Here is a 26,940-nt window from a genome sequence, read left to right as displayed (position 1 = left end):
GTGTGATGAGCACATTAAAACCACAGCTGCTTCACAGAATTTTATAAAGTTGAGCCGTGAAAATAAAAATTATGTTTTTTCTCACAAAAATGTTGCTTTAGCCCCAAATTTTTCATTTTCACAAGGGTAACAAGAGGGCTGCCTAAGCCAACAGCTTTCTTCTCTGACTCCACAAACACAGAAACTTTCAGATCAGCCAAGCACTCCTTTGTTATCTAGAATAGTACAACTGCCTATAGTCTCAACATGCTGGATCATTCTCACCCAACATCATCTCTTGCGTTAAAGTTTGGAGGCCTCCTTACTAGTGATGAGCGAGCATACTCGCAAATACTCGGTACTCTCCCAATCATCTCAGTACTCGAGATGCTTGGAGCTCGCCGAGTACTTGCAAGATGCTCGGGCGGTTGCTCGGGTCCCCTTCCTGCATGTTTGTCGCTCTTTAGAGCGCCAATCAGCATGCAGGGATTGCCTGCCACTCACTGTAATGCCGCAGCCATGTTGGTTGTGGCATTACAGTGATTGGCTGGCCACACAGCGTCATCGGGTCTATATCAGACCTGGCGCCGCTGTGCTAGTTAGTCTACTCCGCAATCAGGCAGTGTAGGGAGAGGTGCTGCTGAGCTAGAGAGAGATTTGGTTGTGTATTAGGTAGTGTAGGGAAAAAACAAGTACATTACACATATCCATCTTAACAAACAGTCCTTCTGAGGACTAATACATCCGCAGAGATATGAGGCAGGCAGTGTATATAGGCAGGCAGGCAGTGTATATAGCAGACTGCAGTGCATGTAGCACAAGAGGCTCCATTCCAGTTCTGCATTCTGCTGCTGTTAGATATTTCTAGACAAAGGCCCAGGTCTCAGGGGCCAGGAATAATTTTTTATTGATCTTAATTAATCCTCATTATTTGCTTAAAAAGCAATCCAGAGAACACACTTTTTCTGCGCCATTTGCTTGTTGGCACTGCAGAAAACAGTGCCAACAGCATATTACAGCGCTAAAAATCATGCTATTTAAAACTGTGGTTTGTCCATTACACTGATCACATATAATTGCGCTGAAAATACTGCCATTTTTGGCCTCCATTTAAATTTTTGTTTTCAGTGTGACAGCAAAGTTTTTGACACCAGTTTACTGTTCAAAATAGTTACCTACAGGCCAGGTATTTACTTATTTAGTAACTGACCCAACCTGGCAGGAGGACATGCAGAGCGAGGAGAGCTTTACATGGGGGGGGGGGAGGCAGAGCACCCAAACAGGCAGGAAAAAGCAGTGTAGTGGCCGCAGACAGAAGGCAGGCAACCGTTCCCCGTAACACCAACACGAAGGAAGTTGCCAGTACAACTGTTAGGTCTTCCCAAGTCTGGTTGTTTTTTAAAGACTCTGCCAATAACCCCAAAAAGGCCATTTCCACCACCTGCCAGACCAGCATCAGCAGGGGTGGCAAAACAACCAGCTTGACCACCACCAGCATGATCAGGCACATGGCAGCAAAGCACCTGACTTTGTGGGCCGAACCCCAGGGTCCAGGAACAGTGTCTGCGGATAGCACCATTGCTTCTTCCGCTGTTGTGCATGCAAGCCAATCCCCTGTCCATGGTGTATGCGAAGATGCCTCCTGCTCTGCAACTGTCGTTGCACACTCACTTTCAGGCTGGTGGAGACGGAAGCATTCAGCAGGCCTGATGGCGGCGGCCGTCACTCGGTACTCGGTCCCCAGCCACCACTTTTACTCCCGGTGTGCCGTCCCCGCATTACACAAGCACGTTGACAAGTGCATGTGGGCAGGGATGGTACATCTCGCTGACGGCACACTGGGTTAACATAGTGGAAGCTGGGACCCAGTCGGACCTTGGGACGGAACACGTCCTTCCGACGCCGAGGATTTCGGGCCCTAGGTCAATCAGGGTTGCCCCCACAGTCTACAGCTTCTGCACCTCATCCTCCTCAGCCTCCATCTCCAAAATGACCACATCAGTCACAAGCTGGAAGCACTGCAGCACTGCCTTGGCCAAGCAGCAACAGGCTGTGCTGAAGCTAATATGCTTAGATGACAAACCGCACAATGCTGAAGAGTTGTGGACAGCTCTGAAAGAGCAGGCAGATCTGTGGCTCACACCGCTGAACATACTGCCAGGCATGGTCATGTGTGACAATGGCCGGAACCTGGTGGCGGCTCTGAGGCGAGGCGATCTCACACACGTACCATGCCTAGCCCATGTGCTTAACCTCGTGGTTCAGCGGTTTCTCAAATCCTACCTGAAGCTGCCGGATCTACCTGTTAAAGTACGCCACCTGTGTGCCCATTTTAGAAAGTCACTTACAGCTTCCGCCGCCCTTGCCATGTTTCAGCAGCGTTTGCAGCTTCCAGCTCACAGACTAGTGTGTGATGTCCCCACGCGTTGGAACTTTACACTACAGATGTTGGGAAGGATTTGTGAGCAGAAGAGGGCAGTGGTTGAGTACCAGCATCAAGAAGGCCGTTGGTATTAAGTTCAGACTCCACACATAAGACCTCAGGAGTGGACATGGATGTCAGACATATGTACCATCCTCCAAAACTTTGAGGACTCCACCAAGATGGTGAGCGGCGATGACGCCATAATTAGCGTCACCATCCCGCTTCTCTGTCTTCTGAAATGCTCTCTGCTCACAATCAAAGAGGATTCATTGCAGGCGGAGCACGATGAGATGGAGCAAGGAACCATGCAGGGTGATTGCACACAGCCCAGCCTCATCTCATCCCAAAGTGGATTTTGTGACAATGAGGAAGAGGAGAAGGAGGAAGAACAGGAGCTAGTTTCATTAGTTTCATATGCTATAGACGGTACTACCTGCACAACTGTCATACCGTTTGTTCAGCGTGTATGGCCAGAGGACAGAGAGGAGGAGGAGAGCATGGTCAGTCATTCTCTTGGTGTAGACACGGAAGTCTTGCCTGTTAGCAGTCTGGCACGCATGGCTGAGTGTATGTTACGCTGCCTTTCCCATGACCCTCGCGTTCTCAAAATTTTGAGTGACAGTTATTACTGGTTGGTGACACTTCTAGACCCACGCTACAAGGAGAACTTTATATCTCTTATTCCTGAGGTGGACAGGTCTACAAAAATGGGGCTGTACCAGAAGGCCCTTGTTGCGGAACTATTAAAAAAAATTCTCATCTGAAAACGCTGGCAGCAGAGGGCACACTTCATTGGACAACCAAGGAGTACAGGCGAGAGAGACACAACTTCAATCCAGCAGAGGCAGGGAAACACTGTCAAAGTTCTGGGAGAATTTTCTCAGCCTCTTCAATTGCACAAGCCCTGAGGAGCGAGGTACTCTCACAAGGAGTGCAAAGTTTGGGAAGATGCTGAGGGAGTACCTTGCCGACCGTATCAACGTTCTCTGTGATTCCTTTGTGCCTTATAATTATTTGGTATCCAAGCTGGATACGTGGAATGAACTGGCTCTCTATGCCTTGGAAGTCCTGGCCTGCCCTGCCACCAGCGTTTTATCAGAGCGGGTTTTTAGTGCCGCTGGTGGAATTATAACTGATAAGCACATCCGCCTGTCAACTGACATTGCTAACAGGCTGACTCTTATGAAAATGAACAAGGGCTGGATTGGGCCAGACTTCTCAACACCACCGAATGATAGCAGCGTAACATAAACTCAAATCCAGTGTCTTTCTTTGGGAGGTGTATTCCCATGCACCTCTTCACACCCACACATGGGTATACGTTTCCTGATTTTGGCTCTTTGCTCTTGTCCTCCTCCTTCTCCTCATCCTCCACCACCATATCACCAGGGTGACCGTGGTCCGTGATGCAACACCCACATAATTTTTTTAAAGGGTGTTTATGATGCCCGTAAAAAAAAATGTTATGCAGCATGTTCATGTATACCCCCCAGGGGTAAATGTTTGTCAGCCCATACACTTAGTGCATGGGCATTACTAGTATAGGAAACCCACTTCCCAATAATGGGAACATTTTTTTTCAGGAGGCCCTCCTCTCCGTCTCTTCCAAGGGGCATTAGAGTGCCTCCAAATTTTTGGCAACCCTTGCATTCACTGCATAGGCAAACACAATCGGAGACCTACTTCCTAATAATGGGAACATTGTTTTCAAAAGGCCCTCTTCTAAGTCTCTTCAAAGTGGTATTGGGGTGTGTCCAAATTTTGAGCAGCCCTGCCACTTACTGCATATACAATAACAGTATAGGAGACCCACTCTTTAGTAATGAGAACAATAAAACATAGCCGGCTGATGGCTCTCTAAGAATAATGAGGGCTGACAGCTGGCCCTTTAAGAATAGTAAAGGCCGCCTGATGGCCCTATAAAAATAGGCTTTGTGACTTTCAGAGTCCCTCTTTCATAAATGATGATATCTCACACACCACATGGCCAGATAAGGTTGTAAAATGTTAAAATGACATTTCCTGGTGAATGCATTTGTCACAGTTTAAAGCAATGCAAAAGTGCAAAAACGCATCAAAAATGCTACGTGTGAACATAGCCCAAGGTGTGGAGGAGCATTTTTGTATTTGGTTATTTATTTTGCTTTATATACAAGTCATTACCCTGGGAAGGATGTTCCTTAACATATTTCCCAGCAGGAAAATCCATTTTGGTTTCGTTTTTGTATGTTTTATTGTGAGTCCGTAAAAGTGCTGTAATATCTCTGACAACGTTGTTTACAGAAGTGACCTCAGAGTCAGAAATGCTTCCAGGGGTCTCCCCCATGCTGTCCCCATATCATTTGAGCACTGTTCCCATCGATTTGGGCAATTTTTAGGCCCTCTGCAGACCGCCGGAGGGAACTGTCTGAAAAATGCTCGAGTTTCCCATAGACTTACATTGGGCTTGTTGCTCGGGTCGAGCACCCTAGTATTCCAATGTGCTCGACCCGAGCATCGAGCACTCGAGCATTTTAGTGCTCACCCATCACTACTCCTTATACATTAGACTAAAATGTTCAGTTGATTGTAGTTCAAAGAACCAACAACAGTACAGTAATACATCCCCAAAAATACCATCAGTACAGGAATACATTGCCGGACCCTTCATCAATAGATGAATACATCTCCAGAACCACCATCAGTATACAAATACATAACCAAAACCACCATTAGTATGTGACTACATAACCAGAATCATGAGTACATCACCAAAACGACCATAAAAATTTAAAAAAATCGATGTAAAACATTGTATCTACCACAGAATAGTATCAATAAAATGTTAGTTCAGGGTACAAAAAACATTAATGTTTTTACAAAATTCCAATTTTTTTCATCACTTAAATAAAAAAAAACTATGTATTTTTTGTATACCCGCAACCGTACTAACATGGAGAGTCTTATTGTCACAATATTTTTATCCTATAATGAACAAACAAATCCCAAAAAACCTTTTGTGGAATTTCGCTTTTTTTGGGAATTTTGACGCACATAAGTTGTTTTTTTTTCACTTTCCAGTACATTACATGAGCACATAAAAAAACAAGCCCTCACATGGCTATGTTTATGGAAAAAATAAAAAAGTTATAACTCTTGGAAGAAGGGGAGGAAAAAATGTAAGCACAAAAATGGAAAGTCATAAAAATGGAAAATGTCAGAAAAGGGTTAATGATTATACTCCAGGGGTGGGGGGGGTGAATCTCCATCAGCACATAAAGCGACATCACCTTATTTGGTAAAGTCTAGCTGGCCAGCAATTATAGCAATGCTCAAGTTGTACTCTTCCCCCTTCTCAGCACGCTCATCTTTCTGTTAGCCAAGCTGTACTCTTATGTAGCATCTGTTTGGTGTCATCATCACTGCCATTATCATTGTCATTCTCCTCTACTGCATTTTGAACTCTAAAGTATGCATCCTGGTCATTCTTCTCCATTCAAACAGCAAATATTCATCGCCAATTGTGTGTCGAGAAAACAACCATATGCTTCCAGTCATCTACTGGTTGGCCAACAAAAGTCGCATCTTGTCAAGTTGCTGTTGGTATAGTCGCTGCCTTACCAGCTTGTGGATTCTGCTGCCTTTCGAGAAATAATGGCATGTGTTCACCTATCATTATTTCTTGAAGAAAGGGGTGCCCGCTCTCTGTTTTCCTGTGCAGGAGAATGTAGGCCATTCTCTGGACTTGTCTTGTCTACCAAGCTTCACAGTGCACTGCACTATAGATATCTGGAACAGACACTATGGCAAGGGATAATATATGAGTCTCACAGCTCAGTGGGTGAATGTTTTAAAAGCCAGTGATGCATCACCACACCTGGGACAGGTGGGGAGCCCTCCACGACTGGGAGATAAGTTTGTTTCCACCACCAGGTGGCGGTTATCTGTCTCCTCTCACAACCCCTCTGGATCCTGCTCAATTGACATGATCTCATCCTCAACAAGCACAGGGCATATCATTAATTTTACTTAGGGCCCTCATTCTTTTTGCTCAAGGGGAAAAAGAGTGGAAGAGTTGGTGTGCATCAAGCAACAACTCATCCCCTGGCTGCCTGCCCATGAAATGCAACTTGGAATTATAATGAGCAACAATGCCGAGAACATTCTGACTGCCTTGCGGTATGCCAAAATAACTCACTCTCAATGCATGGCCCACTTCCTAAATTTAATAGTGCCAGATAAATATAACATGCTTAAGAAAGGGGTTGGTTATGGCTAGAAAAGTGTCAGCCCATTTCAGACGGTCTTACATGGCAAAGCATGCCTACCTGGCTTTGCAAAAAAAATGCCAGAGCCCCACCTGATTGGCGACGTCGCATCCACCTGGAATTTGATGCCGTATATTTTGTAGCATTTTGCATGAACAGCATAAAGCGGTAATGGAGTACATTATTCAGCAGTATAACTGGAGCATGGGTTACATTGAGATCTGATATTGGCAGCTAATGAGGGATGTGGGTAGCCTATTAAAGCCCTTTGAAGAGGTGACAAACTTTGTCAGTAGGTACATGTGTGGAATCAGTGATATCATCCTGCTAATATTTATCCTGGAACAAACACTCAGCAGCATGCAGGAAGAAATGGGGGAAGAACACCAATTTGCATCTGATCAGAGCTTTGTTGGGACCCTCAAAGTCAGTGTCATATGCTGCAGGATTTAGGGAATGAGGAGGAAGAGGAGCAAAAACAGGTGGAAGTGGGGGAGGAAATAGACTTGGGACAAGGCAGGGAATGAGGCAGACAGAGTGAAAATGATGTTGACTATGGCTCAGGCCAAGACAACCAACCATTGTGATGTGGTTATGACAATGAAACAAGGGAACTCTTGCTCATGCTGACTTGCATGGCAAACTATAAGTTGCAATGCTTGTTGGAGGACAGGTGTATTGTTAACATAAAACAAAGTATTGACTATTGGATAACTACGCTTTTAGACCTTTGTTATAAAAGCAAAATGTGGGAATATTTTCCAGCTTCCGAAAGGGAGTCCAAATTGGCTTACTTTCAAGATAAGCTCTGTTACTTGCTCTGTGAAGATTTTTCTGTGCACACAGCTTCCACTTGCATGACTAACCAACCAACAAATCCTTCTGTGATCCACCCAGGCACAACATTCCTCCACGTGTGCCTGCTTGCCTGAGGTCCGACGGTCTGCCTTACAACTCCGGTCAGTCTGTCTATGGACCAGCTTGCCCGCTCACCTGGGAGCGCTTCTCCGTTACCTGCCTGCTTGCCAGCCCGGAGGCTCCGCTGTCACGTGCTGTGACCACCAGCTACTCCAGACTCTTGCCCGCTCACCTGGGAGCGCTTCTCCGCTACCTGCCTGCTTGCCTGCCCGGAGGCTCCGCTGTCACGTGCTGTGACCACCAGCTATTCCTGAGACTCTTGCCCGCTCACCTGGGAGCGCTTCTCCGTTACCTGCCTGCTTGCCTGCCCGGAGGCTCCGCTGTCACGTGCTGTGACCACCAGCTACTCCAGACTCTTGCCCGCTCACCTGGGAGCGCTTCTCCGCTACCTGCCTGCTTGCCTGCCTGGAGGCTCCGCTGTCACGTGCTGTGACCACCAGCTATTCCTGAGACTCTTGCCCGCTCACCTGGGAGCGCTTCTCCGCTACCTGCCTGCTTGCCTGCCCGGAGGCTCCGCTGTCACGTGCTGTGACCACCTGCAATTCCAGAGACTCTCGCTTGCTCACCTGGGAGCACACATTCTTCATCTGCCTTGCTAGCCTACCTGGAGGTTCAGCCATCACAGGTCGTACCTACCCTTTATCCAGAGACTGCCCCGATCACTTGCCGTGTCCTCCTGCCCGTACACCCAGAGACTGTCCTGGTCACCTCCTGTGACTACCTGCCTGGTCGCCACCCGCTCCCTTACAAGGACCGCCCCCTTGTATTGTAGCCCAGAGGTTCCGCCTCCCAGACCCGTTACAGTTTGCTCGGGCCATGGAACCCGGTGGCACCCAAGCTCCCTCGCTCTCGGACCTCTGTCTTGAACTGTCCCGTCAGAGGTCCCAACAGGAGTCCATCCTGGGTCACCTGCGGAATGTCAATACTCGCCTGAACACTCTGTCTGATCCACCAACAACCTCCGCCAGTGCCATATCTTGCAATCCGGCAGCTCCGCTGCCCACTAATACCATGGTATCCTACCCCGGACCCCGGCTTTCTGCACCTCCTCGCTTCGGAGGCGACTCCGTCCAGGCTCGGGGCTTCTTAAATCAGTGCACCCTGCACTTTGAACTTTTGTCCCACCAGTTTAACTCCGACCGGGCCAAAATTGCCTTCATCATGTCCCATCTCACCGGGGAGGCCCTGGCCTGGCTAAATCCTCTATGGGAGAGAGGAGACCCCCTGGTGTCCAACTTGCCTGCTTTTCTCACGGCTTTCCGGAAAGTCTTCGACGAACCCGGACGGAAGACCTCATCTGCATCATCGTTGCTACGCCTCCGTCAGGAGAGTCTCACCGTGGGCCAATATGCCATACGGTTCCGTACCCTTGCCTCGGAGCTGGCCTGGGATAACGACGCTCTGGTTTCCGTCTTCTGGGAGGGTCTGTCCGGCCGTATTAAAGATGAACTTGCCGGTCGGGACATTCCTACCACTCTCGATGACTTAATAACTCTTGCCACCCGGATTGACCTACGGTTCCAGGAGCGTGCCAGAGAGGTCACCCGTGAGAGGAGGTTACCACGTCTAGCTCCTACTTTTCAGAAACCCGTCACTCCTTCTGTCTCTAACCAGGTACACCCTCCTGAGCCTATGCAGGTCGACCAGACCAAGATGGTCAAGACCCGTCAGGACTTACGCCGTGCCGAGGGGACATGCTTCTACTGTGGCAGTAAGGAGCACCGGATCCGTGCCTGCCCGGAGAGGTCGGGAAACGCCTGTGTCTAGGTTCGCTCAGAGAGGTCCACCTAGACAAGAATAAATCCTCTCCATCCCTGCTGTTGTCAGTTTCAATCGTCTATGGGGAGAACCGTTATTTCGAACTAGCCCAACTGGACTCTGGAGCAGCCGGGAATCTTATTTCACAGTCCCTGGTAGAGAAATACTGCATCCCCACCAAACCTCTGGCTGTACCCTTGTCTGTGGCTCTTACCACGCCCCATCCAACTCATCACCGAATCCATTACTCTGCAGGTGGGAATGCTGCATTCTGAAAGTATCTCCTTTCATGTTCTGCCTGGACTCTCTCACGCCCTCTTGCTAGGTCTGCCTTGGCTCCAGAAACATGCACCCGTGCTTGACTGGCAAACCGGAGAAGTCCTTCGCTGGGGACAAGACTGTCATAAGACCTGCCTGGTTCCCGTCCATCCCGTCCGTCCCTCTCCTACCCCAGCTAATCTACCTGGACTTCCAATTCCTTATTGGTCTTATGCTGATGTCTTTAATAAAAAGGAGGCAGAGACATTACCCCCTCATAGACCATACGACTGTCCCATCGACCTGTTACCCGGTACTACTCCTCCCCGTGGGCGTATTTATCCTTTATCCGCTGCTGAGACCCGGTCGATGTCGAAATATATTGAGGAGAATCTGGCCAGGGGATTCATCCGGAAATCTACCTCCCCGGCGGGAGCAGGCTTCTTTTTCGTCAAAAAGAAGGACGGCTCTCTCCGTCCCTGTATAGACTATAGAGGCCTAAACCAGATCACGGTGAAGAATAAGTACCCCCTTCCGCTCATTCCAGAATTGATCGTCTGAGGGGGGCTAGAATCTTCACCAAACTAGACCTCCGTGGGGCGTACAACCTGGTTCGTATCCGTCAAGGGGATGAATGGAAGACGGCATTCAACACCCGGGACGGCCACTATGAATACCTGGTAATGCCCTTTGGTCTCTGTAACGCTCCTGCCGTCTTTCAAGAGTTGGTCAATGACATCTTCCGGGACCTTCTCTACTCCTGCGTAGTGGTGTACCTGGACGACATCTTGGTCTTCTCTCCGGATCTCCAGACTCACCGGAGGGACGTTCGTCAGGTCCTGCTCAGGCTCAGGCAGAATCACCTCTTCGCTAAATACGAGAAGTGCCTCTTTGAGCAGACCTCGCTTCCGTTTTTGGGCTACATTATTTCTCAGACCGGCCTACGAATGGATCCAGAGAAACTGTCTGCCATCGAGAAATGGCCCCGACCGGAGGGGTTGAAGGCCATTCAGCGGTTCCTGGGCTTCGCCAACTACTACCGCCTCTTCATACCACACTTCTCTTCCCGGACTGCCCCAATTTCCGCGCTCACCCGTAAGGGTACTAATCCCAAAGAGTGGCCGCGCGAAGCAGAAGAAGCCTTTCTTTCCTTAAAACAGGCCTTCTCTTCCGCCCCGGTGCTGCATCGCCCGGACGGCAACAAGCAGTTCTTCCTGGAAGTGGACGCCTCCTCCTCTGGAGCTGGAGCGGTACTTACTCAAAAATCTTCTTCCGGGAGGATGGTAACTTGCGGCTTCTTCTCTAAACTCTTCTCCTCCTCTGAGCGCAATTATTCCATAGGAGATCGAGAGTTATTAGCCATCAAACTAGCATTGGAGGAGTGGCGTTACCTGCTTGAGGGGTCTCTTCACCCGGTAATAATTTACACTGACCACAAGAACTTGGCTTACCTCCAGCATGCCCAGAGACTTAACCCGCGCCAAGCCCGGTGGTCCTTGTTTTTTGCTCGTTTTGATTTTGTCCTTCATTTTCGCCCGGCTGACAAAAACGTCAAGGCGGACGCCTTGTCTCGATCCTTTCTGGTATCTGATCTCGAGGAAGATCCGAAACACATCATCGATCCCGCCAGAGTAATGCAGGTGGCTCCCGTGAGTCTAAATCGTCTCCCTCCCGGAAAGACGTTCGTATCAGTACCTGATCGGGAGAAGATCCTTCACTGGGGTCACTCGTCTAAACTGGCTGGCCACGCTGGTCAGAAGAAGACCCTCCAGCTTATTTCCCGGCACTACTGGTGGCCTACCCTGCACAAGGATGTAATAGACTTTGTTTCTGCCTGTGTGTCCTGCGCCCGCAACAAGGTTCCGAGACATCTGCCAGCCGGTCGCCTCCTTCCGCTCCCAGTACCTGCTGCCCCCTGGCAGCATATTGCAATGGACTTCATAACTGACCTCCCACTCTCTGCCGGTTGTACGGTCATTTGGGTGGTCGCTGACCGCTTCTCCAAGATGGCTCATTTCGTTCCCCTGCCAGGCCTCCCGTCTGCACCCGAGCTAGCTAGAGACTTTATTCGTCACATCTTCCGTCTTCATGGCCTGCCCCTCCACATTGTGTCGGATCGTGGGGTACAGTTCACCTCACGCTTCTCGAGAGCCACTTGTAAACTACTAGACGTCACCCTGGACTTCTCTTCCGCTTACCACCCACAGTCCAATGGTCAAGTGGAGCGGATCAATCAGAACCTGACCAGTTACCTCCGGCACTTCGTTAATGCCCACCATTCTGACTGGGTGGATCTCCTACCATGGGCCGAGTTCTCTTACAATAATCACGAGAGCGAATCCTCCTCCAAATCCCCGTTTTTTGTAGTCTTTGGTCAGCATCCTCGGATTCCTTTTCCTGTCTCCACCTCGGTGGACAACCCGGCTGCGGAATCTCTCGTTAGCAAATTTTCCTCCATTTGGGAGAGTACCCGATCCGCACTCCTTCAGTCGTCCGAGCGGATGAAAAGACACGCTGACAAAAAACGCCTGGATCCTCCTCAATTTCGTCCAGGAGATAAGGTCTGGCTCTCATCTAAATATGTTCGACTCAAGATACCCTCTTACAAGTTAGGGCCTCGGTTCATCGGACCTCTGGAGGTCACCAGTCAGATCAACCCGGTGGCCTATAAATTGAAACTCCCGGCCAACTTACGGATCCCTAACTCCTTCCATGTATCTCTCCTCAAACCTGTGGTACTTAACTCTTTTTCCAAGTCTACAGGTACGCCTCCTGCTCCGGTTTCTGCTGAGGACGAGTTTGAGGTAGAGAACATTCTGGCCACCAAAAGGGTAAGAGGAAAGACCTTTTTTCTGGTAGATTGGAAGGGGTTTGGTCCTGAGGAGAGAACGTGGGAGCCCCGGGAGAACATCCATGCCCCTCTCATCCTAGCTAAATTTCTGTCTGGCCTAAAAAAGGGGGGGCCTAAAGGGGGGGTACTGTAGTGCCGGCGTCCCTTCCCTCTGCTAGGCAGGGACGCTGCTCCCCTCACCGCTCTGCCCCGTGCCCGGCGTCCCTCTCCCGCTCTGCTGTCAGCGCGCGCTCCTTCCCGGCGTCCTCCTCCCGCTCTGCTCTCAGCGCGCGCTCCTTCCCGGCCCCTGTGCTTAGGGCGCGCGCGCGCTTCCCTCCTCTTAAAGGGGCCGCGCGCGCCGTCCTAAGGAGTCCCCGGCCAATGGCCGGAGGACTTCATCATATATAAGGCACCTCCTCCAAAATGGAGGTGCCCGAGCAATGTTGTTTGCACCTGTGTCTCACCTGTGCTTCAGCCCTCAGGTCCCGTTGCCAGTTACCTGCCAGTTACCTGTCAGATTCCTGCCTGATTACTTGCTACCTGTCTGCTAGTCTGAGGTCTCCGACGGTCTGCCTTACTACTCCTGTCAGTCTGTCTAAGGGCCAGCCTGCCCGCTCACCTGGGAGCGCACATCAGCTACCTGCCTGCTTGCCTGAGGTCCGACGGTCTGCCTTACAACTCCGGTCAGTCTGTCTATGGACCAGCTTGCCCGCTCACCTGGGAGCGCTTCTCCGTTACCTGCCTGCTTGCCAGCCCGGAGGCTCCGCTGTCACGTGCTGTGACCACCAGCTACTCCAGACTCTTGCCCACTCACCTGGGAGCGCTTCTCCGCTACCTGCCTGCTTGCCTGCCCGGAGGCTCCGCTGTCACGTGCTGTGACCACCAGCTATTCCTGAGACTCTTGCCCGCTCACCTGGGAGCGCTTCTCCGTTACCTGCCTGCTTGCCTGCCCGGAGGCTCCGCTGTCACGTGCTGTGACCACCAGCTACTCCAGACTCTTGCCCGCTCACCTGGGAGCGCTTCTCCGCTACCTGCCTGCTTGCCTGCCCGGAGGCTCCGCTGTCACGTGCTGTGACCACCAGCTATTCCTGAGACTCTTGCCCGCTCACCTGGGAGCGCTTCTCCGCTACCTGCCTGCTTGCCTGCCCGGAGGCTCCGCTGTCACGTGCTGTGACCACCTGCAATTCCAGAGACTCTCGCTTGCTCACCTGGGAGCACACATTCTTCATCTGCCTTGCTAGCCTACCTGGAGGTTCAGCCATCACAGGTCGTACCTACCCTTTATCCAGAGACTGCCCCGATCACTTGCCGTGTCCTCCTGCCCGTACACCCAGAGACTGTCCTGGTCACCTCCTGTGACTACCTGCCTGGTCGCCACCCGCTCCCTTACAAGGACCGCCCCCTTGTATTGTAGCCCAGAGGTTCCGCCTCCCAGACCCGTTACAGGGTTGCTCCTTAAAAAGGGTGGATATTGGTTTGTTTAGTTTTATAACAGTTTGTGACGCCACCTGTGGCTTCTGGTGAGAATCACCAGCGCTGCGCAGTCCACTGAGGCCGATGATAAGGCAGCCGGATGGTATAGCTCCCCACAGGTGGAGCTAGGCTTCAGGGCAGTGTAGGGAAATGGATATGCAGGACAGACGAGACCCAACCGGGTCAGAGCAAGAACAGGGACAGACACAATAGTCACTTCAGTACCTTTTACTGATGGAAATTCAGGCACGTCCCGGAGCACTGTAGGGTGAAGGGTGCATGTCAGGATCCTCACCAATGAGCGGGTTTTGGGCCTCCTGTTTCTTGCTTCTGCGTAATAAGTTTCTGACCTGCCTGGAGCTAGGTCTAACTTTGTCTCTGTCCTGCGCTGGCTGACCTTGTGGTAGGGTCTTTTCTTGGAGTACACGCACCTTAGCTGCGGGCCTATGTGTCTCCTGGCTCTGTTACGTATCAGCACTTTAGCGATCCTGGGACTTGTAGTTTTCCAGGGATTCCGGTTATATCTTACTGGGTCGTGGAGATCCAGGTAAGCTTCGGACCCGGTGTCCGGCAACTGCTTCGGGGTGAGCCAATTAAGCTCCTCTGCCCCCTATGTACTAACTCTCCACTCACCTTCGGCCTACTCGGGCCCTCACTAGGCTACTCACACTAACGGCAGCTTGCCGCGCTTCACCGATCTTAATGCGCCGGCACACCTAAGCTCACTGCTCTGAGCTACAACTGAGTCTTGGTCTGGATAAGCTCCACTGCAGGATAGCAATTGCAGGGGCTGGAACAGGCTTTTGTCCTCTGAGGTAACTCCTCTCAGGCTGTACTGGACTCACTGCTAAACCAGAATAGACTAACTGCTGCCTGGCTCCACCTTCCCTATTTATCTATCCCTAACGGGCTCCCTCTGGTGGTCTGAGGTGGAAGGTGGAGATGTGTGAATGGTTATGGGGGGCCTCTTGTGGAGGAATCCATCAATACACCCTTCTAGGATCTGTGCTACCAAGCGCAGCTGGGCGTCACAAATACAGCTTATTGTAATAGTGAAAAAAACTATTTTTTATCACAGGTTGCTTTGCAGTGTATAGGGCGGGCTCAGTAGCTAAGCCTGCTTCACACACAGCAGGTGCAAGCTGTATAACATAGCCATCATCAATCTGTAACCGCAGCGGCCGGAGCTAGGCTCCAAAAACATATAGCTGTCCTGCTGTCAATCACTGACAGCGTCATTTAAATAGTGCGATCACAAGAAACTTATGTGTTAAGTTACCATGGCAGCTGGGGGTACCTACTTAACGCCTCCATAGTTGCCATCTTAGTCTTCCTCCTGCTAAATTACACTATAAGCTGCAATATTGTAGTATTGCAGGATCACATAATCATAGGTTCAAGTCCTCTAGGAGAAGTAAAAATGTAAAAAAAAGCTGAAAAAATTTTGAAAAAAAACTTTTTAAGTTTGGTATCACCGTAATTATACTATCCAGGATAATCCTATTGCCATGTCAGCAATACTGCAAAATGAACTAAAACAAAACCCAGAAAACAATGGCTGAATTGCATTTTTTTACCATTTCATCCCGCTTGGAAATTGTTTCCCATTTTTCAGTACATTATATGGTAAAATGAATGGGGTTTTTAAAACTACAACTCCTGCAAAAACCAAGCCCACATAGGGTTATGTCGACAGAAAAATAATAAAGTTATGACTTTTAGAGCAAGGAAAGGGAAAAGGGAAAGCATAAAACAAACAAAAAATGTCCGGATCCTTTATAGAGTTAAAATACTATAAAATATAATCTTGTGAAACAAAAATAATGACAAGAAAATAAAATCTCAGTAAGTGAAAAGTACCAGCAGCAGGAAAAGATATTGAGCCCAACACTCAGCCATTTGTAAACTCTGAGGTCAAGTTCTGTATTGAATAGTAACAAAAGCAAATCAACAGGTCATGCCCAAGTATGTGCTACCATACTTTTTAAAATAGATTTTGTGGAGTGAAGAAAAAGATGAACATCATTAGTCATAACAACTATCACTACCATAATACGGAAGGGTAAACTGCTTGACACCTGATACTGTGGTTCAGTGAAAAACGCAGCAAAACTGTAGCAAAAAAAATCGAGCAAAATCCTGAACAAACCTTCCTTGCAAGAGATTAGGTTTGTGCTGTAGAAAAAAAATGCCGGTGGCCGCGACCAATCAGCAAATTGTATTAGTGAGGACCGGGGAGCGGCGCTGCGGGAGATGACCAGCTGCTCGCAGCAGAAGTATCCCGACCGGCGGCGCCGCTCCCCGGTCTTCCCTTCACACTTGCTGTCGGGAGATCAGCGGCCCTTTTTTTAAAAAAAAAGAAGCCCAATCATCCTTCTCACCTTTCTTCACTCCTTCGACGTGCTGCGTCCTCTTGAGGGCCCGTGCAGGAGGGGGGCTCACTGACCCCAGCGCTTACTTCAGCTGGAAGTGCGTCCAAGGATGCACATTCAGCTCAGGGGAAAAAAAGACCCAATATCAACTTGCTAGGGAATTTTTCATCCATCAAATCATTAGTGTATGTAAAATACCCCCCCAAAAAATTGAAAAAAGTCTCCCCCCAACCCCCCAAAAAGATACTTCAACTTATTTAGGCACACACATTATTTATGGGCTGTAACCCCACTTATATCCTTCTGCTGATAGGGTCCTAATATTTCTTAAACATTGGTGGTGCAGGGTATTAAAGATGGCAGCGCCTGAGGAGAGTGTCAGTCCTCAGACGCTGCTCATCTAGTGCTGCTGCCCACCCGCCCTCCCTACATATATGTTTATATTCGTCACGGCCTTGAGGTTAGTCGTTCAGGAGACTGAATGGACACAAGGTTGGTAAGGTAAACGGGCTTGAGCTTATGGCTAAGCTGCGGTGTTATAAGAGTTTTATTAAAGTTATGGTTTTTTAAGTATAAGAATTTTTAATAAAGGCCGTGGCCATAAATTTTCCAACCAAATCTGCGTATGTCATGTTTATTGAGTGTGGTAAATAATAGGTTTTTGAAAGTAAGGCTTATATGCAGTATAATGCCATGACATCACAGACCATGCGATATGTTTTTTATGAATGGAGTCACTAGTGGGTTTGAACACACTTGTGAATTATACTTTATAGAATTACTATATCCTTTTCTCATGTTTCATATATAATAACACAAGAATTGTTTTGTAGAATATTTATTGAAAAAAACAGGAGTGGGTGATAAATACTGAAGTGGTCACGTGTTTCTATTATACTTTTCCTCTGATTGTTCCACTCCTGAACAATCCTGAACAAACTCCTTACAAATACTGATGTAAAATACTGACCAAATACTGAACATGTGAATTAGGTTACTTGCGTTTTTTCATTGTGTTTTTGTATGTGTTATTACATGCTTTTTTATTGCGTTTTTGATGCTGCGGTTTTTGTCTCTTGTTGCTTTGTCATGTTACAAATAAAGCTGCTTTGCTTTTGATACTTCCTGGTATTTGGCTTTGACAAAATTTTATTTATACAGTTATGTGCGGATTACATGTGTTTTTGATGCGCACTAAAAACGCAGAGTTTTTACTTGTGGATTTTTCTCCTCTAATGTAAGTCTATGGGGAAAATTTGCACATAAAGTTCAGTGTACCTATAAGAGACATTGACATGCTGCTGATCTGAAACCAGCACCGCAGGTCAATTTACAACACAGTGGGTGTGAGATTTCTGTAAATCCCATTCACTCTGATTGAACTGTAAGACGCTAAGTTTTTGACACAGAAAAATTACACAGTGTAAAAACGCACCAAAAGCCCATCATGGAAAGCCCTATGCTGTTGGTGGAGCCTAACATTGGAGACATTATTTGGCTTTTAATAAATTACTATTGATTGCTTTGTTTACAAGGATTATGAGTGGGTTTACAAAAAAACAGCTTATCCCATGCTTAGGAAAACATTTAAAGCACTACTTCAGCGTTTAGTTTTTTCACTGCTGGAGTGGTGCGTCTAACCTAAGCTCCCTGCCTTATAATGAAAAGTTAGAAAAACTGTCCCTGATATCATTCGCATGAATAAGTTCATATGTGGTGAATACAAAGAAATGGCACACGATTTATTCCTTCCAAAGATCTTTCAAAGGACCAAGTGACATTTGCTATAAGTGGAAGAACGGCGATCCTGGTATCTTAAAAGGAATAGTTTTTTTTGCAGTTAGAATAGTGGAATGTACTACAGCAAGAAGTAGTAACGGTAGATTTGTATATAACGATTTAACCCCTTCCTGATGGGACTATTTTCTGTTTTTTTCGTTTTCGTCTTATCCTCCCCTTCTTCCAAGAGCCATCATTTTTTTATTTCTCTGCCCACATAACCATATGAGGACTTGTTTTTTGCGGGACACATATAAAAGATTTAAAAAAAAAACTTTTCTTGTTACGTCATTTTCCAAGACACGCAACATTTTCATTTTTCGGGATAGGGCTGTGTGAGCTCTTGTTTTTTGTGCCCTGATCTGATGTTTTTATTGATACCAATGTTTTGATCGCGTCTTATTGCATTTTATTGCAATGTGATGGTTGTCAAAAAGACGTAATTCTGGCGTTTCCATTTTTTTTCTCATTATACCGTTTTCAAATCGGATTCATTTATCTTGTACTTTGATAGATCAGACTTTTACGAACGCAGCAATACCAAATATGTGTATTTTTTTTTTCTTTAATTGTTTAATTTTTATTGGGGTAAAAGGGATGTGATTTGACCTTTTGTGTTTTTTTTTACTTTTAACATATTTTTAAAACTTTTTCACTTTTTACTATATTTGTTAGTCCCCTTAGGACACTTGAAGTTGCGATCGTCTAATCGCTTGTGCTATACAATCACGGTTTCCTATGAACGCCAGCTAAATGCTGGCTTTCACAGGAGGATCATTATGACAGGCATGGGGCTCATCAGCAGACCCTCTGCTGTCATGGCAATTCATCAAGGCCCTGCGATCATGTCAATGGCGTGCGAAAGGGCACGTGGAATGATGTGCCCTCTACAGGGGCGTGTTAGATGCCGCTGTCAGAGGTTAACAGCGGTATTTAACAGGTTAACAGCCATGGGCCGAGCTCCTCTCCACCCCCGGCTGTTAAAGGCACATAATGGTTGATTAAATCTTGCTTGTAAAGATGCGGGCTCTCACGCTGAGCCCGCATCAAAATACCAGTAAGTTGTATATCGGTAAGGGGTTAGAAAGAGCTGGATAATTTCCTCATAAATAATGGCATTACGGGTTATAAATAATCTAGTGCTAAATAATGTATAATCTATTGAGAAAGGTAAAGTATCTGTGTGTTTTTTCAAGCTATGTACTATGGAAGTATCTAACTATGTAACATCTTTTATTTCAGGTTCTTCCTTGGTTATCTGCATTGTGTCTGCTACATCCGCTCTAGACAGCTACGGAGTGGGGGAAAAGTAAGTGCATAAGACAGACATGTAATTTCTGATATATAGTCTAAGGCCACGGCCCCACTATCAGTATTTGGTCAGTATTCGGTCAGTATTTTTTCTCAGGAGTGGGAGCCAAAACCAGGTGAGGAACAATCAGAGAAAAGGTATAATAGAAACAAGTCACCAATTCTGCGTTTATCACCCACTCCTGGTTTTGTCTCCGACTGCTGAGAAAAAAATACTGACCGAATACTGACCAAATACTGATAGTGGGGCCGTGGCCTAAGGCTACTTGATTAAATATATGGAGGCATTCAGGGATGTCAGCTTCCCCCACATCAAAACTTAGTTTGGGCCATGCGTCCAACTGAGGGCTCTGACAACTCAATGTTCACAGTAAATTTGTATGGAATGGGGCACTGGCTTATATACAGGGTGACCCTGCTGATACTTAGAGTATTAGCGTTGTGCCAGTTCAGTGCCCATTCAGCATTCAACAGAATTATCAACAAATTGCCAGGTTAATTAATATGAAATAGCTGACTTGGTATAAAACCACCAGGTTCCACCCATTGTTGTTTTCCAATACTCACTACATATGAAATAGCTATCATTCAATACCTCCAGATGCATTGAATGATTATAATGAAGGAATTACCCATTCTCTGACTGCTGAGCTGTGTATAACCCCAGCCACACCCCTAATTGGTAGCTTCTGTGTGCACTGTGCATAGGCAGAAAGCTGCAATGTCATGTAAATGCAGTATATAGGTACTAGTCTTCTACAGCACTGAAGCCATTAGTGAAATCATCAATAGGTCATTGGGTTTCTGCCGAGTTAAATTATAATCTACTCATTAATCACAAAAACAAGATATCTGTTATGGACTCTGGACATAGTTGAATGGACATCCTGACACAATAGTAAATTTACGCTAAGTGGGCACTTTAAGAAAGTTGACAACAAAGAAAAATTGTATTCCAAAAATTATTCTCAGTAATTGCTGCTATGCAAAAAATTAGACATTTTGTTAAGTTAAATTAACATATCTATTTTTCCAAAGTCTGAGCACTGAAATCTCTTCTGTGTACGGGGATTATTTTCTGTTAGTATCCTGTTGGTACTTTGGGGGGCCCAGGAGCCTTCACTGTTCTGGTGAGCTGGCCTTGACAGGACAAAACAATGAGCGTGGCAAGACCTATTTATATTGGTTTGGCATCAGCAGCCCCCTAATGTCTGACAGCGTGTCTCTGCTGCACAATAAGTTTGAGAACTGCTGCGCTGTATGTGAAGAGCAGTCGAGGGTCACACACAGAGAGCAGCAGGGCTCAGACAGCCCGCCTGCACAGGAAGACGTGTAGATTTGCTGTCAGAACAATGCTTTTAGGGTTTTGTCAAAAACATTATTAATATGCAAATCAGCATATATCATGGCAGTAGTTTCTAATATTTCAGAATATATTCATAAAGTGGATCTGCCATCAAATTTCACAATATAAACTATATGCATTATTAAATCAATCTATTATACCCGATGAGGATAGCCTTCTACTTTAAAAATCCATGTCAAAAGAGATGTATAATCCTGAAATTAAAATTAACATTTTATGAGTCCAACTAGAACTAGATTTATAAAGTCTTCATTTTAGTATTATGCAGTGAAAGTTTCAAAAAGGGTTATACAACCATTCTGACATTGATTTTCAATGTAAATACACTAGTCTCATCAGGTCCAAAAGCTCAACCTAATAACACACACAGTTAATATTTTGAAATCTGATGACATATCCACTTTAAAGTGAAACTTCAGATATATTTCAATCTAGTAGAATTACCCCACTAAGGTGATGTAACAAGCCAGGGCCATCACTTTTTTTCTTTCTGTACATTTTAGGTCCTTTTAAAGTGATGTTCACACATTTAGTATTTGGTCAGTATTTTACATCAGTATTTGTAAACCAAAATCAGGAGAGTAACAGTCAGATGAAAAGTATAGAATAGAGACACGTGCACCACTCCTGGTTTTGGCTTACAGATACTTATGAAAAATACTGACCAAATACTGAACATGTGAACGTTGTCTAAGGGTTATTCTTATCTTCTGGTTTCAGGAGCTCACCACTCCTTGGCCTATAGACTTACTGGTTTGTAGGAGATTAGAGATGAGCGAACTCAAACGTAAAACTTCGAGGTTCGTACAAGACAGTTAGTGTCCAGTGCTAAACGCCGAACACGGACTTCAGAGGGAAGAGAGATAATTTTTTTCCAGATCCAAAGTTTGGGTCTCCATTGTTTTCAACGGGATTTGGATTCTGCTTCAAGTTCAGGTACAGTTCTGGTACCCGAATTGAACATTTGACTAACGTTTGGGTTGGGTACCAGAACCCGAACTTCTACAGGTCCGCTCATCCCTATCGGAGACAGGTGTTCCTGCTTGAGTGACAGTTTGGGCCAGCAGCATTGTTATCGCTCACAATGCTAAATGCAGCTAGTTTGCCTCCGTAGCTTTGGAAGCGTCATCTTAGACTACAGAGAGAAAGGGAGAAAAAGAGAGATTTTTTCCAGCTCCAAGTTCGGGTCCCCATTGATTTGTATGGGGTTCTGCTATAGTTCTGCTACCCAAACCAGTCTAACCCAATGAACCCCAAGTTTTATGAGTCTACTCATCCCTAGTCACAAGGTCATTGTTTCACCGCAGCAGCCAACAATGGTTCATTAGTATGAAAAGCAACCTTTTTATCCCTTCTTTTCTCTTATCTGTATAGGGGTTTAATACTAGAAATGATTGATAAACTATGTTTACATTGGGTTTTGGCCCTATTTTTTAGGATATCACTGGGAAAAGCTTTTCATCCATATACTTCTATCTCAAAACACATATATTGTACATTTAACGTATACCTTTTTTACTGGACTAAGTAAGGTAGAATAGTGAACTCTCCTATGCTGTTTCATACCTTATTCTGTAGCACAGACAATAGATGTCTATGGATATGTTTAGTGTGAATATTGAAGGCTTTCCCAATGTACACACTAGACATAGGTCATAAATTCATAGTGTACATACTCACATACTCTAAGACTAAGTTCCTAGGTAGCATTAATGCTGAATTCTTTCCATTGAAATTTTTTTGTGCAGAAGTTTCTCTGTGATTAATAGTTAGTGCAAAGATGAAGTTATTTCATGAAAATTCATACTCGCTGTACGTTTAACCCCATTACCCCCGAAGGCTGTTTGCACGTTAATGTACAGGCCAATTTTTACAATTCTGACCACTGTCACTTTATGAGGTAATTACTCTGGAACGCTTCAACAGATCCCACTGATTCTGAGATTGTTTTTTTCGTAACATATTGTACTTCATGATAGTGTTAACATTTATTTGATATCACTTGCGTTTATTTGTGAAAAAATCTGAAGTTTGGCAAAAATTTAGAAAATTAGCAATTTTCAAACTTTGAATTTTCATGTCCTTAAATCGGGGAGATATATCACACAAAATAGTTAATAAATAACATTTACCACATGTCTACTTTACATCAACCCAATTTTGTAACCAAAATTTTTTTTGTTAGGAAGTTATAAGGGTTAAAAGTTGACCAGCGATTTCTAATTTTTCCAGCAAAATTTGCAAAACCATTTTTTTAGAGACCACATCACATTTGAAGTGACTTTGAGGGGCTTTCATGACAGAAAATACCCAAAAGTGATACCATTCTAAAAACTGCACCCCTCAAGGTGCTCAAAACCACATTCATGAAGTTTATTAACACTTCAGGTGCTTCACAGGAATTTTTGGAATGTGGAAGAAAACAATGAACATTTAACTTTTTTTTACAAAAATTTTACTTTAGACCCAATTTTGTTTATTTTTGCAAGAGTAACAGGAAAAAGATTGACCTCAAAATTTGTTGTGCAATTTCTCTTGAGCACACTGATACCCCATATGTGGGAGAAAACCATTATTTAGGTGCACGGCATGGCTCGGAAGGGAAGAACTTTTGACTTTTTGAATGTAAAAATTTACTTGAATAATTATAGCGGATGCCATGTCGTGTTTGGGGAGCCCCTGATGTGTCTAAACAGTGGAAACTCCCAACAAGGGACACCATTTTGGAAACTAGACACCTCAGGGAACTTATCTAGATGTATGGTGAGTACCTTGAACCCACAGGTGCTTCACAGAATTTTACAACGTGGATGTTTAAAAATGAAAAAAATATATTTTTCCAACAAAAATGTTGTTTTAGCCTCCAATTTTTTATTTTCACAAGAAAAGCAGAAAAAATGGACCCCAAAATTTGTTGTGCAATCTTTCCTGTGTATGTATATACCCCATATGTGGTCGAAAACTACTTTTGAGGCACAGTGCAAAACACAGGCGGGAAGAAGCGCCATATTGGAGTTCATATTTTGCTGGGCTGGTTTGATGGTGCCATGTCACATTGGCAGAGCCCCTAAGGTGCCAGAACAGCAGAACCCCCCATAAGAGACCCATTTTACAAACTACACCTCTCAATGAATTAATCTAGGGGTGCAGTGAGCAAGTTGACACCACATGTGCATCACAAAATTTTACATCATTGGGCTGTGAAGAAAGAATAATTACATTTTTACCACAAAAGTTTTGTTTTAGCCCCAGATTTTACATTTTCACACTGGGAAATGGGTAAAATGGCACCAAAATTTGTCACACAATTTTTGCTGAATGTAGAAATACCCCATATGTGGCTGTACAGTACTGCTTAGCAATACGGTGAGACTCAGGAGGGATGGAGCACTATTTGCCTCTTGGAGCGCAGATTTTCCTAGAATACTATGAAGACTCCATATTCAGAGACCTTCAGTGCTAGAAGAGCAGAATGCACCCTCAAGTGACCCCATTTTGAAAATTATACCCTTTGGGAATTTATCTACAGGTGTGGTGAGGATTTTAACTACATGGGTGTTTTCCAGAAACAAGCAGCAGTGGACGTTGCTGAGTGAAAATTGCAAACTGCCTTTGTAGTGACCAGAATGTTATTCCCAGCTCGTGCTTCTGTAGACATGCACCTGTAAATTAGGTGGGCTCTCATCGCTACAGAAATGCCAACCATGTGGACGCTAACTGTGGTTTAGGCACATTGTGGGGCTCATAAGGAAGGTGGACATTTGTATTTGGGAGCACAGAATTTGCTAAATTTCTTTTGGGGGGCAAGGGCAATTTCACTTTCCAGAGCCTTTGTGCTATTAGTAATGTGGAAGCCCCCTATATTTCCATTACCAGATTCTGGACCTGAGTGGCAATTTGCTTTTTTTGTGGATTGAGTCAAAGCTTTTATTGTGATCCAAAATGTTATGTAAAATGTTCCCATTTATTCTGTGCTCTCTGCTGAGCACGGATATTGGGTTTCCATTTAAATCTCCGATTGACTTAATTCAGATGAAACCCCCGAGGGATCCATTCACTATAATAAGGCAGCAGAGTTACTACAGACTCCGTCTGGCCTTTGTTTAGAAGTGTCCTTTTTCTCAGAAGTTCACAAAACTGTAGCCGACGGCACTTTTATGCACGCCTAATAAAAAGACGGACACTGTGGGATCACAGGCCAGACAACATCCACGGTGCCTCCATCTGCCTCATTACAGAGAATCCTCCGCCGGGGGTTCCGTCTGAATCACGTATTTCAGAGATATACATGGAAACCCCAGTGTAAGCGCTCAGCGCAGAGCACAGGATAAATGTAAGCTGAGCCATACTGCGATCTTTGGGAGGCAGAATGAACAAATCAGCAGCAGGTGAAGAATTGGTTTTATTTATTTTTCATGCTGTTCCTTGTGCGGTATAAGTGATTAGATTACTTTATTGTTCACGACGGTACGATTACAGCGATATCAGATTTTTATGTTTGGCTGCTGTCACACACTAAAAAAATGCTTTTTTTTTTTGCAAAGACTAGTTTTTACATCTCCATAGTTTAAGAGCTATAATTTTTCCATATTTCAGCCAACAATCATGTAAGGGCTTGTTTTTGTTTTGATTGGTACCATTTTCGGGCATGTGACATTTTTTGATCGCTTTCTATTCTGATTTTTGGGAGGCAGAATAAACAAAAACCAACAAGTCAGGAATAGTTTTTTTTTCATGCTGTTCCATGGTAAAATGGATAAGGCACCTTTATTCTTCGGGTCAGTACGTTTACATCGATACTACATTTATTTCATTTTTTTATGTATTTGCGCTTTTACACAATAAAATTTTTTTTATAGAAAAAGAATTTTTTTTGCATCGCTTTATTCTGAGAGCTAGAACTTTTTTATTTTTCAGCTGATGGAGCCGTATGGCAGCTTTTTTTTGTGGGACAAGACATTTTCAGCGGTACCATTTTTATTTACATTTGTCTTTTTGATCGCGTTTTATTGCACTTTTGGTTTGGCGGTGTGATGATAAAGCACCATTTTTTGCTTTGGTTATAAAGTATAACAGTGCAGGATCACTGCTATGCATTATTACCTGTCAGTGCTGCAGACACAGGATAGTTTGATCATGCACTGCACATGATCAAACTGCCTTGCTAGTGCCTGGTGACCCGGATGTTGTCATGGCGAAATCAGGTCACCCTGGCAACCATGACACCCGGCGGCAATCATGCCCGCACAGCATCTGTGCGGGCGCGATCGCTGGGAGGTAATAATGCGTACCTGGTTATTAAAGCCCAGGGCACAGGGACGTATGTTTATGCCTCACATCAGAAAGGGGTTAAAGATGCTTAAGAACTGTGTTTTTTTTTCTGCATTTTTCCCCCATATTGCTCTATGAAAAACTTGAAAAGAAGCATGTAAAATCGCAACTGCTTTTTCAATTGCGGAATCGTAAAATGCATCAAAAACACTATAAAAAGAGCATATTGCTATAGCATGATTTGGTACAGACACCCACAGTTAAAAAACAAAATCAGCATTTACACTATGTGGGAACATGCCCTAACTTCTTTTTCTCAGAAAGTTATAGAACTAAGATATTACTAATTTGGTCAAAGCAAATAAAAAAAAAAATAAGGAAATGATTAGGCTAGGGTTATATGGCAATGTGTCATGTAACAGCGAGTTTCAGATAAGTCGTGCTACCAAAAATATCTGGGCAACTTGACTGCGACTTGCTGTGGTGGGACTATTTTCGAGCTGTGATTTTGCTGTAAAAAATAAAAGACCAAATCATAGATAAGTTGCACACAAGTCGCATTCTCTTGTGACTTGCATTGAGGTCTATGACAAGTGAGTCGTGTGCAACTTAGGACCAGCGACAAAAAAATCCAACACATTTGGAAACATCTGTGACTGTGCAAAGTCGCAGATCACAATGCAACACCATAGGAAATCATTAGATGGATTGCCTTAATGATTAAAGGGGTTTTCAAGGCTCACAGATTAAATATTAAAGCATTGTAAAGGCAATCAACAATTTTCAAAATTTACTTGCTGTTAAAATTTTGCTGTGTTCTTGAGCTGTCACATGTGGTGATGTGACTTTTGGCATCTTACTCACTGCTTCAATCCGTTCAAAGCACAAAGATTTCCTGCCTGTGCCTGTGCCTTCAATGGCTCAGTCAGCTGCTCCGCAGTGAACTCTGACAG

At 45.3% G+C, this 26,940-nt stretch overlaps 1 protein-coding gene across 5 annotated transcripts in view; it reads left to right on the top strand.

Annotated features, from left to right (window-relative positions):
• ADGRD1 (adhesion G protein-coupled receptor D1) overlaps window positions 1-26,940 on the top strand; it is a 1,511,981-nt gene that overhangs the window by 1,173,362 nt on the left and 311,679 nt on the right. For all 5 annotated transcript variants that reach the window (XM_073676103.1, XM_073676100.1, XM_073676102.1 and 2 more), the window contains one exon: window positions 19,282-19,348. In XM_073676103.1, the coding sequence (XP_073532204.1) occupies window positions 19,282-19,348 (67 nt within the window). The remainder of the gene's footprint in view (window positions 1-19,281; window positions 19,349-26,940) is intronic.

This window comes from Phyllobates terribilis, unplaced genomic scaffold (genome assembly GCF_046119375.1).
Source record: "Phyllobates terribilis strain yellow unplaced genomic scaffold, ASM4611937v1 Scaffold_1__5_contigs__length_1240528914, whole genome shotgun sequence".
NCBI classification, from domain to species: Eukaryota; Metazoa; Chordata; class Amphibia; order Anura; family Dendrobatidae; genus Phyllobates; species Phyllobates terribilis.
Note: the sequence above shows the minus strand (reverse complement) of the source record. Positions and strands in the feature narration are given on the sequence as shown.